Source organism: Suricata suricatta, chromosome 3, assembly GCF_006229205.1.
Source record: "Suricata suricatta isolate VVHF042 chromosome 3, meerkat_22Aug2017_6uvM2_HiC, whole genome shotgun sequence".
NCBI classification, from domain to species: Eukaryota; Metazoa; Chordata; class Mammalia; order Carnivora; family Herpestidae; genus Suricata; species Suricata suricatta.
In genome coordinates, this window is record NC_043702.1 from 14924682 (window position 1) to 14937172 (window position 12491).

General features: G+C 51.4%; 1 protein-coding gene across 1 annotated transcript; it reads left to right on the forward strand.

Annotated features, from left to right (window-relative positions):
- The first annotated feature begins 799 nt into the window (after positions 1-799).
- On the forward strand, positions 800-8423 carry LOC115286928 (paired box protein Pax-3-like). Its single transcript, XM_029933266.1, has 5 exons — positions 800-1015; positions 2316-2551; positions 3878-4004; positions 5142-5382; positions 8006-8423. The coding sequence occupies exons 1-5, from the start codon at positions 931-933 to the stop codon at positions 8421-8423; spliced, it is 1107 nt and encodes a 368-aa protein (XP_029789126.1). The 5' UTR covers positions 800-930.
- Positions 8424-12491: the final 4068 nt, after the last annotated feature.

Sequence of the window (12491 nt, forward strand, 5' to 3'; positions counted from 1 at the left end):
AAAGCTAAACAAGTCTGGGGTGGGGGGAGGTGTCCCAGTGCCTTCTTATTGGAATTGCCCCCTCCAGTGGTTGTAAACCAAGAAAAATGGGAGAGAAAAGAGTCACAGAAAAATAGAGACATAGAGAGACAAGGAGATGGAATGGTTAGAATAGAGTCAGAGATGGAGAAAAACACACAGAGATACACGCAGAGACAGAGACAAAGCGAGAAATAGAAAGTCAAGGAGAGAGGGACACATGTAAAGTGAGAAAGAGAAAGACTCCTCTTCTCTCTGCAGCTGCCATCTCCCTCGGGCCGTCTCTCCCAGGTTCCATGGGTCTGCCCTTCTCTTCCGGGGAAGGGGCGCAGCGTGGGTCCCCTCTTCGGGCCGGCCAAGGCCTTGGCACCGCCGGGGATGGGAAGAGAAAGTGGCCTCTGTCGCCCAATCAGCGCGTGTCTCCGCCACCCGGGACGGTCTCCCCGTCGGCCAATCGCAGCTCAGGGCTCCTGACCAAGCTTTGGGTGAAAGAACTAATAAATGCTCCCGAGCCCGGATCACCGCACTCGGTGTCACGACGGGAGGAGATTCAGGCCGGCCGCGCTCCCACCCCCACTCCCCCTTCCTGGCTCGTCGCGCCGCTCGCTGCCCCCTCCCCAGCGCCCCCAGCCGCAGGGCCAGTCGCCCAGACTTAAACCAAACTTCTCCGCCCCGGGCTCGCGATCCCGGACTTTGGGGCCTCCCTGCCCGCCCCTTTCCCAGGTTCCATCCCGAGCCCCTCTCCGGACTAGGCGCGCGCAGTCCTCCTGCTCGCGTCCCTCCCTCTCTTCCCAGCCTTTTTGGGGAGGGGCTCTCCGCGCTCGGGGCAGTTCCCGAGGGCCGCCGGCACCGCGCTCGCGCTTCTATTTCGCCGTCACCTGGATATAATTGCCCGGCGAAGCTGCCCCCAGGATGACCACGCTGGCCGGAGCCGTGCCCAGGATGATGCGGCCGGGCCCGGGGCAGAACTACCCGCGCAGCGGCTTCCCTCTGGAAGGTAAGGGAGGGCCTCCGCGCCGCGCGGGGCCCGGGGCCCGAGCCGGGCTGCTCCACTCCTACCCAGCGCCTCCACAGGCTTCCCCGGCGCGCCCGGGAGCCCCGTTCCCGGGGCGCCCCTACCCCAGGACGTAACAGTCGGGGAGAGATCGCCGCTCGATGTTCTCCCTGCAAACAGAGCGCAGTTCTTTCTGCAAAACCCTCGCGAAGCTTGGCGGCCAGGCCTGCTCCAGGCCGGTTGGCTTTGCTCTGCTGTTTTGCAAGGGCCGCGGTGGCGGAGGACTGAGCCGGCTTCGGAACGCCAGAAAGCAACATCTCCGCATTTTGTCCACCCCAAGGCGCTTCAGAATTGTCGCGGCTGCGCCGGTCTTTGCTAAGCTCTTGTCAGTTCCAAAGAAATGTCCTTGCCGGCCGCAAAGTGTAGTGGCAGACGCCCGGTGGTGGCTTCGTGCTTGGACTTTTTAGTATTAACGGATTAATTAATTAGAGTTCCCCTCATCTCCAGGGGCATCTCGAAGTTTCCACAAACCTTTTTAGGGAGCTGCCTTGCAGTCCGCCAGCAGGGAATCAATCCCCAGGCAGGAAGGGTTGGAAGCCCCGGCCCTTCTTGAGGGTTTGCTAGGTTGGGGCGCAAGCACCGGAAGCTGATCGGCGGCGCCGGCTCTTCAGGCTGGGTCTAGAGTGGAAGGTCATATCCAGAAGAGCATGGATGGAGGTGAAGGGGTCTGCGAGCAGACCCTGCTGTCGTCTGGGTCCCCAGGTGTAACAGGTGACACGCGCCGCCACCTGAGGCCTCCTTTCGGGACCCTCTTTGACCTTTGGCTGCTGCACTTTCAGCCAGAGACCCCAAGGGCTCTCAGGTCCTCCAAGTCCCGCAGAAAGGGAGCGGTTCCAATGAGCAGGGTTTAGTGCGAGTGGAGTTCCAGGAGGCGGCGTCGGGGCAAACTTCTCTCGACAAGCCTCAAGATACGGGTCCCAGGGTCTTCCCTTCCGCCACCCCTCCCCCTGCCAAAGATGCCACCTATTCCGGGCCCAAAAGGAAGACAGTTTCTCTGGGGCTAGTTAGTTTGCCTTCATTGCTCCCCCTTCACACAAGATTATGTGCCCCCGAATTGCTTAGTGCTTGGAACAGATGTGGTTGGGAAAGGGGCTGGGAGCCGGATGTCTTGAAGTTGTAGCTGCGGCTGTAACACGCGGATCGTCCAGAAGCCAAAGGAAGGAGGTGGGCTCATCTTTCCAGCTGCTCTCTGTTCTCCCGAAGTGACTCTCCCTTTGCCTCTCTTTTCACCTCCTGCTCCCAGTGTCCACTCCCCTGGGCCAGGGCCGCGTCAACCAGCTCGGTGGCGTGTTTATCAACGGCAGGCCGCTCCCCAACCACATCCGCCACAAGATCGTAGAGATGGCCCACCACGGAATCCGGCCCTGCGTCATCTCCCGCCAGCTGCGCGTGTCCCATGGCTGCGTCTCTAAGATCCTCTGCAGGTATCAGGAGACCGGCTCCATCCGCCCCGGTGCCATCGGCGGCAGCAAACCCAAGGTGAGCGCGCGGGCCTGGCCCTGAAGGGCTCCGGGCCTGTGGTCTCCCGGCTTAGGGAAGATCGGGGCAGGGGGCAAGGGCGATCATCTGGGGCTTTCCAAGGGGTTCTTTTTCAAGACTGGATAGGGGTGTGTGGGTGTGGGGGGGATGCGGAGACGAGGTTGCTGCCTGGGCCGCTGCTCCTTGATAAACGCTAAGGGAAATCTCCAGGGTTTTTTTTTTTTTTTTTCCCCAAAAGAGACTTAGCATTTAAAAAAAAAATGTCCCGGAACCTAGAATACTTATAAAATTATTTTAATAGGCAAACACCTAAAGCATGCAACTGTACCTGCCCACCTGTTGCTGGTTTTCTCCCCAAGAGTCTTCCCAGCTCCCACCCACTGGGCTGCTTTTTCCAAATCTAGTCTAAAGAGCCACTTTTGGTTTTCTAAACGATATCTCTCCCACCTCCTGTCTCCAGTCTCCTGCGGTCCAAACTGTCTTCAGGGAGTCAAAAGCTAGGGTGATTTGTTTTCTTTGTAATGAGCAGATGACTTGGCATTTAGAAAGCAGTTTGGTACTCTCCTCAAATTATTTTGGTTCCTTTTAAAAAATGAGAGTCACACTGGCGATGGCTCAGTGGGAGGGGACTGCATTGGGTCTGACTTTTCTTCCGGATATGGGGGAAATCCAATATAATTTTCTAGTTGCCACAGGGCAAAATCAAAAGGAGGATTCTGGTAAACTGAAGACTTCCAAACACCCTCCTCCCTCCCACCCCAGCTCCCTTTGCGATCTCTCCAAGAATCTCTAGAACCGACTTTTAGTGAAAAATTAAAAAAAGAGAGTGAGCCGGACGATCAAAGTATCCATATTTGTTAACCATTCTGATTAATTTTTAAAAACCCATTTAATCACCTTTCGCATTGCATTTTTTTTTTTTTTTGGAGAGGTACAAGTTGCAGCTGTAACTTGATTTTTCTGCTTCTCCTTCAAACATTCCCTTTTTACTTTCGTTTTCATGTTTCTGTGTAAGGAGTTGACTTTATTTTCAGGGATCAGAAAGTAACCCCTCACCCCATCCCCAAGACGTTATAAGTCCTTTTAACTTATCCTAAGTGTTCAAGCTTACCTAGGGAGGAACAGGGTCAACAGGGGTGGAGTGATCTCATTTCTACCCCTTCTTAAAAGTAAATTGCTTCAGAGAAGGGGCCCTTTTGCTAAAGAGGGGGACCTTCCCAGGGGATGCCGGAAGGAGCATCCCCCAGGGCCTGGAGGTGATGGGGCCCCCACATTTGGCCCAGAATGCTGGGTACCAACGCCTGCCGGCCTGTTCTTCTAAAGCAGGTGACAACGCCTGATGTGGAGAAGAAAATTGAGGAGTACAAAAGAGAGAACCCGGGCATGTTCAGCTGGGAAATTCGAGACAAATTACTCAAGGACGCTGTCTGTGATCGGAACACCGTGCCCTCAGGTACCAGGCCCATTAATGTCTTCCTGGGGCCCGGCAGTCAGTCGCTATTCCCCGGGCGGGTCATCCAAGCCACAATCACCCCAAAGATCGATCTGGGCGATGGGGAGGCAGCAGCCCCTCCCAGGGCCCTGAAATATTCACGAGCCAGATGCGCTCTGGGTGTTTCACCCAGGGAGGGCTGAGCTGCCGGTCCTGGGGTTGAGAGACCGCCAAGGGCTCCCCAAAGAGGATTTCTGTCGTGGAGGCAAGGCAGGAAACTCAAGGCGGAGGCCAACTGTTTATTAATATTGATGTTCCCTTTTAAAGAGAAACAAATGTTTTGGTAACCCCAACCGTAGGGAGATGGGGCCCCGCCAGCCCGGGCTTTGCCTAGTGCGCCAAGGAGGGGAGGCTTAGGCAACGGCCCGGCTTTTTCCCCGAGAATCCCAGGGCCCATCCGGCGCCCCGGGCAGCCGGTAGGGGGAAGGCGGAGGGAGCAGAGGGGAGAACGCGGGGCGAGCGCGAGGGCGCGCGGGAGAGTTTGTTTTTAATTAAGAGGAAATTCCCTTTCCCCCCCTGCGAGAACGAGAGATTTCAGAGCATGGATTTGTTTACCAGACTGGAATCTGGAAAAAATAAATGGGGGAGAGTGCATTTTCTTTTGATATTTTACAATAGGAAACGATTCTGCAGTTGAAATTTAAACCCTTTACAGCCTCGAAACAAAGTTGAATTGCAGGGGACGGGTCCGCTGTGGTTCTTCCTCAACACGAACCGCGGGGGCCCAATACCCAGATGGCGGTAGGGGTGCTGGGCGGTGGGCCGGCCGGAGAATTCTCTTGGATTGGAGATCCAGAGCCCGGTCTATAGAGTCAAAAAGGGGAATGCTTTCTACCAAGAGGGACACAGATGGCGGTTCCCGGCCCTAACTTGGAGGTGCGGGCTTCTCGGGTTTCCGTCTCCCAGGAGCAGGCTGTGGGGTGCGGGGATTGGAGTGGGCGGTGCAGGGGGTGGTAGAACCACGGTGGTGCAGGAGGAGACTGGCGGGCTCTGCACGGCCGCCGCTCTGGGGCTCGGGCTCGGGGGTTCGGGGGCTCCTAGGACCCGGCATGGCACGGCTCAGCCATCCGCGCTCCCTCCCTCCCTCTCCACCTCCAGTGAGTTCCATCAGCCGCATCCTGAGGAGTAAATTCGGGAAAGGGGAAGAGGAGGAGGCTGACCTGGAGAGGAAGGAGGCAGAGGAGAGCGAGAAGAAGGCGAAACACAGCATCGACGGCATCCTGAGCGAGCGAGGTAAGCAGCGGCGCGCTCCGGCGGCGCGCGGAGGGCCGACTCCTAGGCCGCGTCCGCGCTCAGACGTCGGGGGCCAGAGCGCCGGCCAGCCCGGGCCCGTGTCAAGGTCTCTCCTCGCTGGTACCCACTGCACCCGCGTCCGCAGCATTCAAATGAAAGACCAGAGACGCACTTGAAATTAAAAAAATATATATCTGGTCTTTCCCTCCCTCCACTCCCCTGCTTTAGAAGTGTTTCTTCTGCACCTGACGCTCATAGCTCCTTGGAGTTAGAAACCTCGAGCTGCAGTTTGGCGCCGGGCTACCCTCTTGTCCTCAGGTGTCCGGGACCAAGTGCCTCAGAGAGGTTACAGGGCTGGGGACAGTCGGTGAGCCTCCAGAGGCTGAAGGAACTTTTGCACCCTCGGGAAAGGCCCAGATTTCCAAAGAGTTGTCATGATCAGAAGAGGGACAGGGAGAACAGGTCTCAACATTCTGGCGCAGTGGGGCCCCCAAATCATTCCTTGTCGTTTGCCTTATACCTACCTACCTACCTACCTACCTACCTACCTACATACATACAAGTTGGCTGTTTTGTGTTTTTAATTGGTTTTCAAATGCGATGGGGTTTGATTTCTGTGTGTGTCTAGGAAGTAAAACCAGCCTAAGATGTGGGCTCTTGGGCCCGCGGTGTTGGCACCATCTCCACCTGAAGGTACAGGCCACCAGCTCTTTGTTGGCTGTGACCTGTCCTCATCAAGAGAAAGTCTCTCCTTTGGAGCCATAAGTTCGGCCTCCTCTTATACCCGCTGCACTTGGTCTGGAGACTCCAGAGGTGTCCCCCTTCCCTCCCCTCAAAGGAAAGCCAGCCCCGGGGTGGGGGGAAGGTGGATGTTGAACCGGAAGGGAGTCACTGCAGCAGCTTTCCTGTGAGCAGTTTTGGCCTTGGGGGTGGTCGCACCTCTTCCAAGGTACAGAGGGTCAGGAGGCAGCTGGAATCCCTGCCAAGCCTAGAGTTTCTGCTTCTGGGCCGGGACTTTGGTGGGGAGAGTTGAGTTCTGACTTGCTTAGAGGAGCAGACGGCTCTCTCTCCTCAGGTGATTGAAAGCCCACTGTGACTCCCAGAGTTAGGACTGTGGCTTCTAGAGCAGGACTGTGGGTAGCAAGCTGGTCACTGCTTTTGCCTTCATTGCCCAACTGGGCAGATGGCAGCAACTTCACAAACCAGTGCACACTCTGTACACACCTCGAAGGGACGCCTTTGATTTAGATGTTACAAACCCAAACAGCGGATTTCAGGGATACGCAGAAGCCTAGATGCTCTGGTACACACGGGCAACCAAGAAAAGACACCCCCAACCATGGCAGGGAGGTACATATGCTGTTGATTCGTTCCCTTGAACGCGGGGGACTCACAAGGTCTTAGTCTAAGCCTTTCCTCTGGGAGAGGAGACACCCAGCTTTTATTCCAGGCCTAGATGCAGCAGAGGGGTACTGGGGAGGGAGGAAGAGGAGAAATCAGCCAATCCCAAACCCAAAGGGCCCCTGCTGGCACAGGGGCAAGAAGCCCAGAGCTATCGGAGAGGCTCAGGAAGGGGGTGGGGGGGGCCAAGGCTTTGCTACTTGTTGCTGGAGGCTCCGCGCCGAACAGAGCACTGCTCCCTCGAAGCACAGGCAGCCTCGAGGCCCAGGAGACAAAACGCCCCAAATGAGCTGGTCAAACATTTGTACAACTTTTCCAGCTTTTACAAAGAAGGCCTTCTCTACACAATCTACACTTGGAGATGAACTTGGGAGACAAAGCCTGGAGAGTCCATTGAAACTCACACTTTAGCTCGGCCCAGACAAAGCTCCAGCTCGCAGCAGCTTGATGTGAACAAAGGAAGGCAACCTTTTTATAATTCAAGGAGAAAAGAAGAGAAAACAGCCCCACAAAGGGGCCGAGAATAGACATTATGGGCTTGCAATGAGGGATGAATTATTCAATGAGCTCCAATAGCTGCTGCACCAGGAAGTTTTATGGACTCTCCAGCGTGGAAAAAGTGGCTATTTCACCTACAAAATGTTTCTAGTCTTTTGGGCCGTCTAGCTGGGCCGGCTGCCATTCAATGGCAATTGCTACCATTTTTAAAATCAGAGTATTCTCCCCAGCGGGGGCTGTACTGTTGAACACCACACACACACACACACACACACACACACACACACTCTTCTCGGAGGCTGAAGCCTAATTTAATTTGGGGTTGTCAGAGAAGATACAGCAGTCAGTTTCTTTAGTGGCTCTAGCTCCCTCTCCAGATAAGCCCTGGAGGGCATAAGGCACCCAGAGAAAGGACAGAGTGGAGTGTAGTTTAAAGGGAAACCTAGAAACCTAAAAAATGACCTCTGTTCTTTGGGCACCAAGAGTTATTGACTGCCCCGTTTGCAAAATAGAAAGAATGTTGATAAAGGGATCTGAGTCCTGGGGGAAAGGAAAAGGGTGGCCAAGAGAGGACCTTTGGGGTTCCCTGAGCAGAGCGCCGCTCTCCCTCTGGAAGCTCCAGCTTCCTTGCGGGGCGGGAAGGGGGACGAGGCAAGCTGAGACTCCTTTCCAGGGGACGTCTTTCTGCTTGTCAGACTCTAGAAGGCACAGGAAGAGAGGCACCCTGAAAGAGGTCAGAACTGCCCTCGTTTTTCTCCAGTGCTTGGCTTTTCTTCTAGGTGACCCCCTTTACCTTCTCAACTTTTCCCTTCTCTCTTGCCCAATCCAAGCGCGCTGACTCGGTGCGCTCAGGCCCTTGCGCCCCGGCGCGCACTAGACGCTGTGCAGCCCTCCTGGGTCCATCCTTCCAGCGCCTTTGAGCGGGTGGAAGGAGAAAGTTGGGAGGCCGGGGACAGCAAACCGACCTCACCCCCACCCCCACCCCCACGCCGCCTGGTCCCGGCCCTACGGCCAGCACCGAGATCCGAACAGGCTCAGTCGGAGGAGCCAAGCCCCGGTCGCAGCATCGGGGGCTGTGGGCATAGACTCCGCCGCGGCCACTCAATGGAAGCCTCTGTTCCTCCCCCAGCGCGGCCGAGCGGGCCCGCGGGCGCCGTCACAATGTGTCGGCCCCCACTCCTGCGCCCTGCGCCAAAGCGCCGCGCCGCGCCGCCCCCTCCCCTGCGCTCCGGCCGGCTCGAAGCTTAGCTCGCCGGGCTGCAGCCGACTCAATTGCCTCCTTTATGTCCTTCTCACTTTCATCTAGACACAGCCCGCCTCCCCCCCATCCTTTTTTTTTTCTTTCTTGCCCGAGGCTCACATTAGTGAAATTTCTGCAGCCTCCCCCCATTTTTTTCTTATTTTAAAGAAAGCCCTTAACACAAAAGCAGTGACTAATCAATAGAAACTGCTCCTTCATCTCTTCCTCCTCCTCCTCCTCCTCCTCCTCCTCCTCCTCCTCCTCCTCCTCCTCCTCCTCCTCCTCCTCCTCCAGCAGGGTGACGCTTTTCCTGTTTGTGAGTTTTGGGAAACATTTTTGCTTTGTGCCGTAATGGAATTAGAGGGCAGATGAGGACTGTAAATGGACACGCGACGGCAAGACTCTCGCTTAAATATTTAGATGCAACATTACAATTACTGACTTGTTGCAGCGACTTTGAAGTGGCCGCTCGGGAGCGCAGGGGGAGAGAGGCCAGATTGCCCAATTGATGTTTTGATTGAGGCTGGAGATACACTTTCATAGGACTTTCCTTTCGCCCTTTCAAAATCACTAGTGAGCGTGGGAGGTTTGCAACAATTTCAAAGATTGAGCTCAGAGACCGAGCATAGGTCGGTGGGGACTTATACTCCATTCATATCTCTCCCTTCCTATTTGACATTTATGAAAAGCAGGTCTGTTTGGTTGTTTGTTTTGTTTTTGAGAAAGTAAAAGTGACCAAAGTTTTGATCCAGTCCCTTTTTGTTTGATAACTTGTGAGCTTTTTTGAAATAACTAGGACGCTGTTAGTTTTACCGCGGGGCAGAAGATAAGGCACCTAAAAACGCAGAGAAGTTTTAAAGGCCATTGAAATATTTTGTTTCCTATGGAATCATGAAAAGAACACTTTATCACTGACGGGGGGCGCTACTGAAGTCGAGAGGAGCGAAGGCCATTTCTTCCCTCCGACTTAGCAAGGGAAGGACGTTTTGGCGCGAGGCAAAGCGGGGGGAGGGGACGGAGGAACTTTCCCACAGACTGGAATCCTGGGGTATAAGACCTTAGGTTTGTGGCATCGGAACCTTTATTAAAATGGACAGCCCACCCTCTAAGTGCATTTGTCAGAATCCTGAATTTGACCCCAACGTCTCCTCTAGTCTTTTGAGTGAATTTTATGTTTTCTGAAGCCCTTAAGATACACGCAAGGAAGAAATAGCACCCACGTAAAAGTGTATTGGAAATATCAGCACTTAAATTAAAACACAACGCTGGGTCCTTTTCAGGGAAGTAAGGGTAACAATTTTCCTGTTGGAGTGATGAGAGAGGGAGAGAGAGAGAGAGGTAGGGAGAGAGAGAGAGAAACGAAAGAAGGAAAGAGAGAAAGAAAAAGAAGAAAATCACCAGAGTTTGGATCTTGTAGGCTTTTCTTTTTTTTTTACTTGTTTGTTTGTTTGGCAGCTGTATGCTTACTTTCTAGCCTTATTGAAAACAGGCAGGTTTTCTAATTAATGCTTGAAATTGTATGTTTATTTTGGGGCTTGATTTGATTGTTGATAGCACGGTAGAGGTCTAGGGGCTTCAAGTGCGTAATAATTACTGAAGGGTCATTTAAGAGTCCCCAGGGCTTTGCAATAAAACCCACCAGGGTGGTGAGGCGGAACCAGCAAGTGCGCCTGGGTTCAGGAGAGTGGATATTCGGAAATCAGTCAGGTGAATAAGAGGGTTGCCACTATCTCAATATCCGTGAATAAATATGTTTTCAGGACAAAAAAAAAAAATCCTTCCTAACCATAAGGTTAAATATTTAAGCCGTACATAAGTAAAAAACCAATGAAAATTAAAAGTCGCAACACCAGCCCCGAAAAGCGAGACAGAGTTTGTCCAGGACTGGGGACAGAGAAGGTTCAGTTCGGTGGGGTTCTAGACAGGTAACTTATTTCTGCGGGTAAATAAAGATTAAAGAGCCATTAAGAATGTACATATGTAACTAACAAGACACTAACAGGCAATTAAGCAGTCAGTTTAATGCCTTATCTCACTGGCTGCTCTGGGGTTGTTTTACAACTAGGAATTAAAATCTGAAAAGGAAGTTTTCAGCAGCTCTGGCCAAATATTGATTAAGTAGCTGTTTGTTGATAGCATTGTTACGCATTAAAAGGCCAGGATCTCGGGCCCCTCAGTGGCCATCTTCTATTGTGAGGGATTCTTAACCACAGAGATCAAAGTGGGATCATTTCAACTTATCTGTCTTGGAAAATCCTCCTTTTCCTCTGAAACCTCTAAGGAGGATTGACCAAATTCTCTTTAAGAAATAGGAACCCAAACCAGTTACATGTCGTAGGTTTGTAGAGAAGAGATTCATGGGGTGTTTTTAATTATCCTATGGTGATTTCTTGTTTAGAGCTTAGGCTAAGTTGGTGAATTTATCATCAAATAGATTTTCATTTTTGGAGGGTGGCCGGAGGCATGGAAGCTACTATCTTCTCCTCCCTAAATGTCTAAATATAGAACTTGCTTTTGCCGAGGTTGCCCTCCACGCTGGAATGATGTGGAGGAAAGATGTCAGATATTTATGTAAAACTAGGTGGGGACTAGTTAAATACACAAGAAACTGGGAGTTACACTAAGTACATTTTTCTACATGTGTTTCTATATTTTTTGTTTACATGAGTCTCGTGTATATTTTAACCCACTATAATGTAGGAGTAGATATGTATTTGTGTATAGTTTGTGCATCGTTAGAGTTTATTTATAAGTTGCTCACTATGAATTATGCTGGCAGTAAACTATATCCAGTTGTACAAAAATAAAGGCTTATTTGTCCAATGGGTTACACTTTCTAGAGTCATCAGAATTTGAAATACCAGCACAACCTCCCCATTCTCATTCAGCCCTGCTGTTTAATGCTGGGGGGAAAATCCCTGAAAGATTTTATGGCTTTTTGGCTCTTGATGTTTAGATGAACTATTAGACTTTTTTTTTAAGTTTAAGAATTCAATGTATTTAGATAGATTTTTCTTGTATTATTGGAGTTAAAATTCCTGCAAGAGCTTTTTTTGGAAATACCATCTCTGTGCTTAATTTGCAAATTCCAACAAATCACTCTGAGGTTGTGAAATGTATGCCAGATTCAGGCTTTGGATAGTCCAGCATGCATCATGGGTCTGTCTTTCTGAATCTCCTTCTCTGATTGTGTTCATTGCAGTCCTAAATACTTTGGGCATAGGGCTTTATGATTTTATTTTGTTTTTATTCTTTCTTATTCACTCTTGAACAAGATGAATCTTGATGTACAGAATTACTAATGGATATTTCTATTCTATTATCACCTCCCAATTAATTAATAGCCTACTTGTGCTCAAATGCTCTTTGATAATAGTCCCAACATTCAGCATACAGCAACTGCCTGAAATAGATTAAACTGGAAGTGTGAGTCAGCTCAGGTCTGTTATGGTTACGCTGTCCTGGGTCCAGATGCAGCATTAGGATGTTCTTTGTTGCATACGTCACATGTACATGTATATGAAATATACATATGGAGTTTAAGTCACTTTTCCCCCTTAGGTATCAGGCTATGTGTTCCTATACTGCAAGAGGCGGGGGGGCAGCAGAACCGAGCTCCAAATTGGGTCTGGTCTCAGTACCAAGGCAGACTTACTGATTTGAGAAGTAACTTATGTCAATTATATCTTAATCAAGTTGGGGGAAAAAATAAATACAATTTGATATTATTATAAAAAAAAAAAAAGGATTGGCCGCCTTTCGCTGAGGGAGGAACTGTGGTCAGAGAAAGTGGAAGGGAATTTCAGAAGTTGTCTTTTTCTTGGAAGATGCACACCCGAGTGGAAACAGAGGACCGTCTTCTGCTCTGTTGGGAAAGATTTTTCTCACCCTATACCTGCCAGTCCCTGGTGGAGAGTGTCATCACAGTGCACCTTTCAGCTCTGCCTTGCGGTGTCTGGCCAAACACAGAGCCCCAGTAGCATTGACCTTCTGCTGGGATCAGGACATTTCTCTTCTAAGAAAACTTCCTCTCAAATGATCTGTATTAGGATTATGTTTCCAAAATGTATACTTTC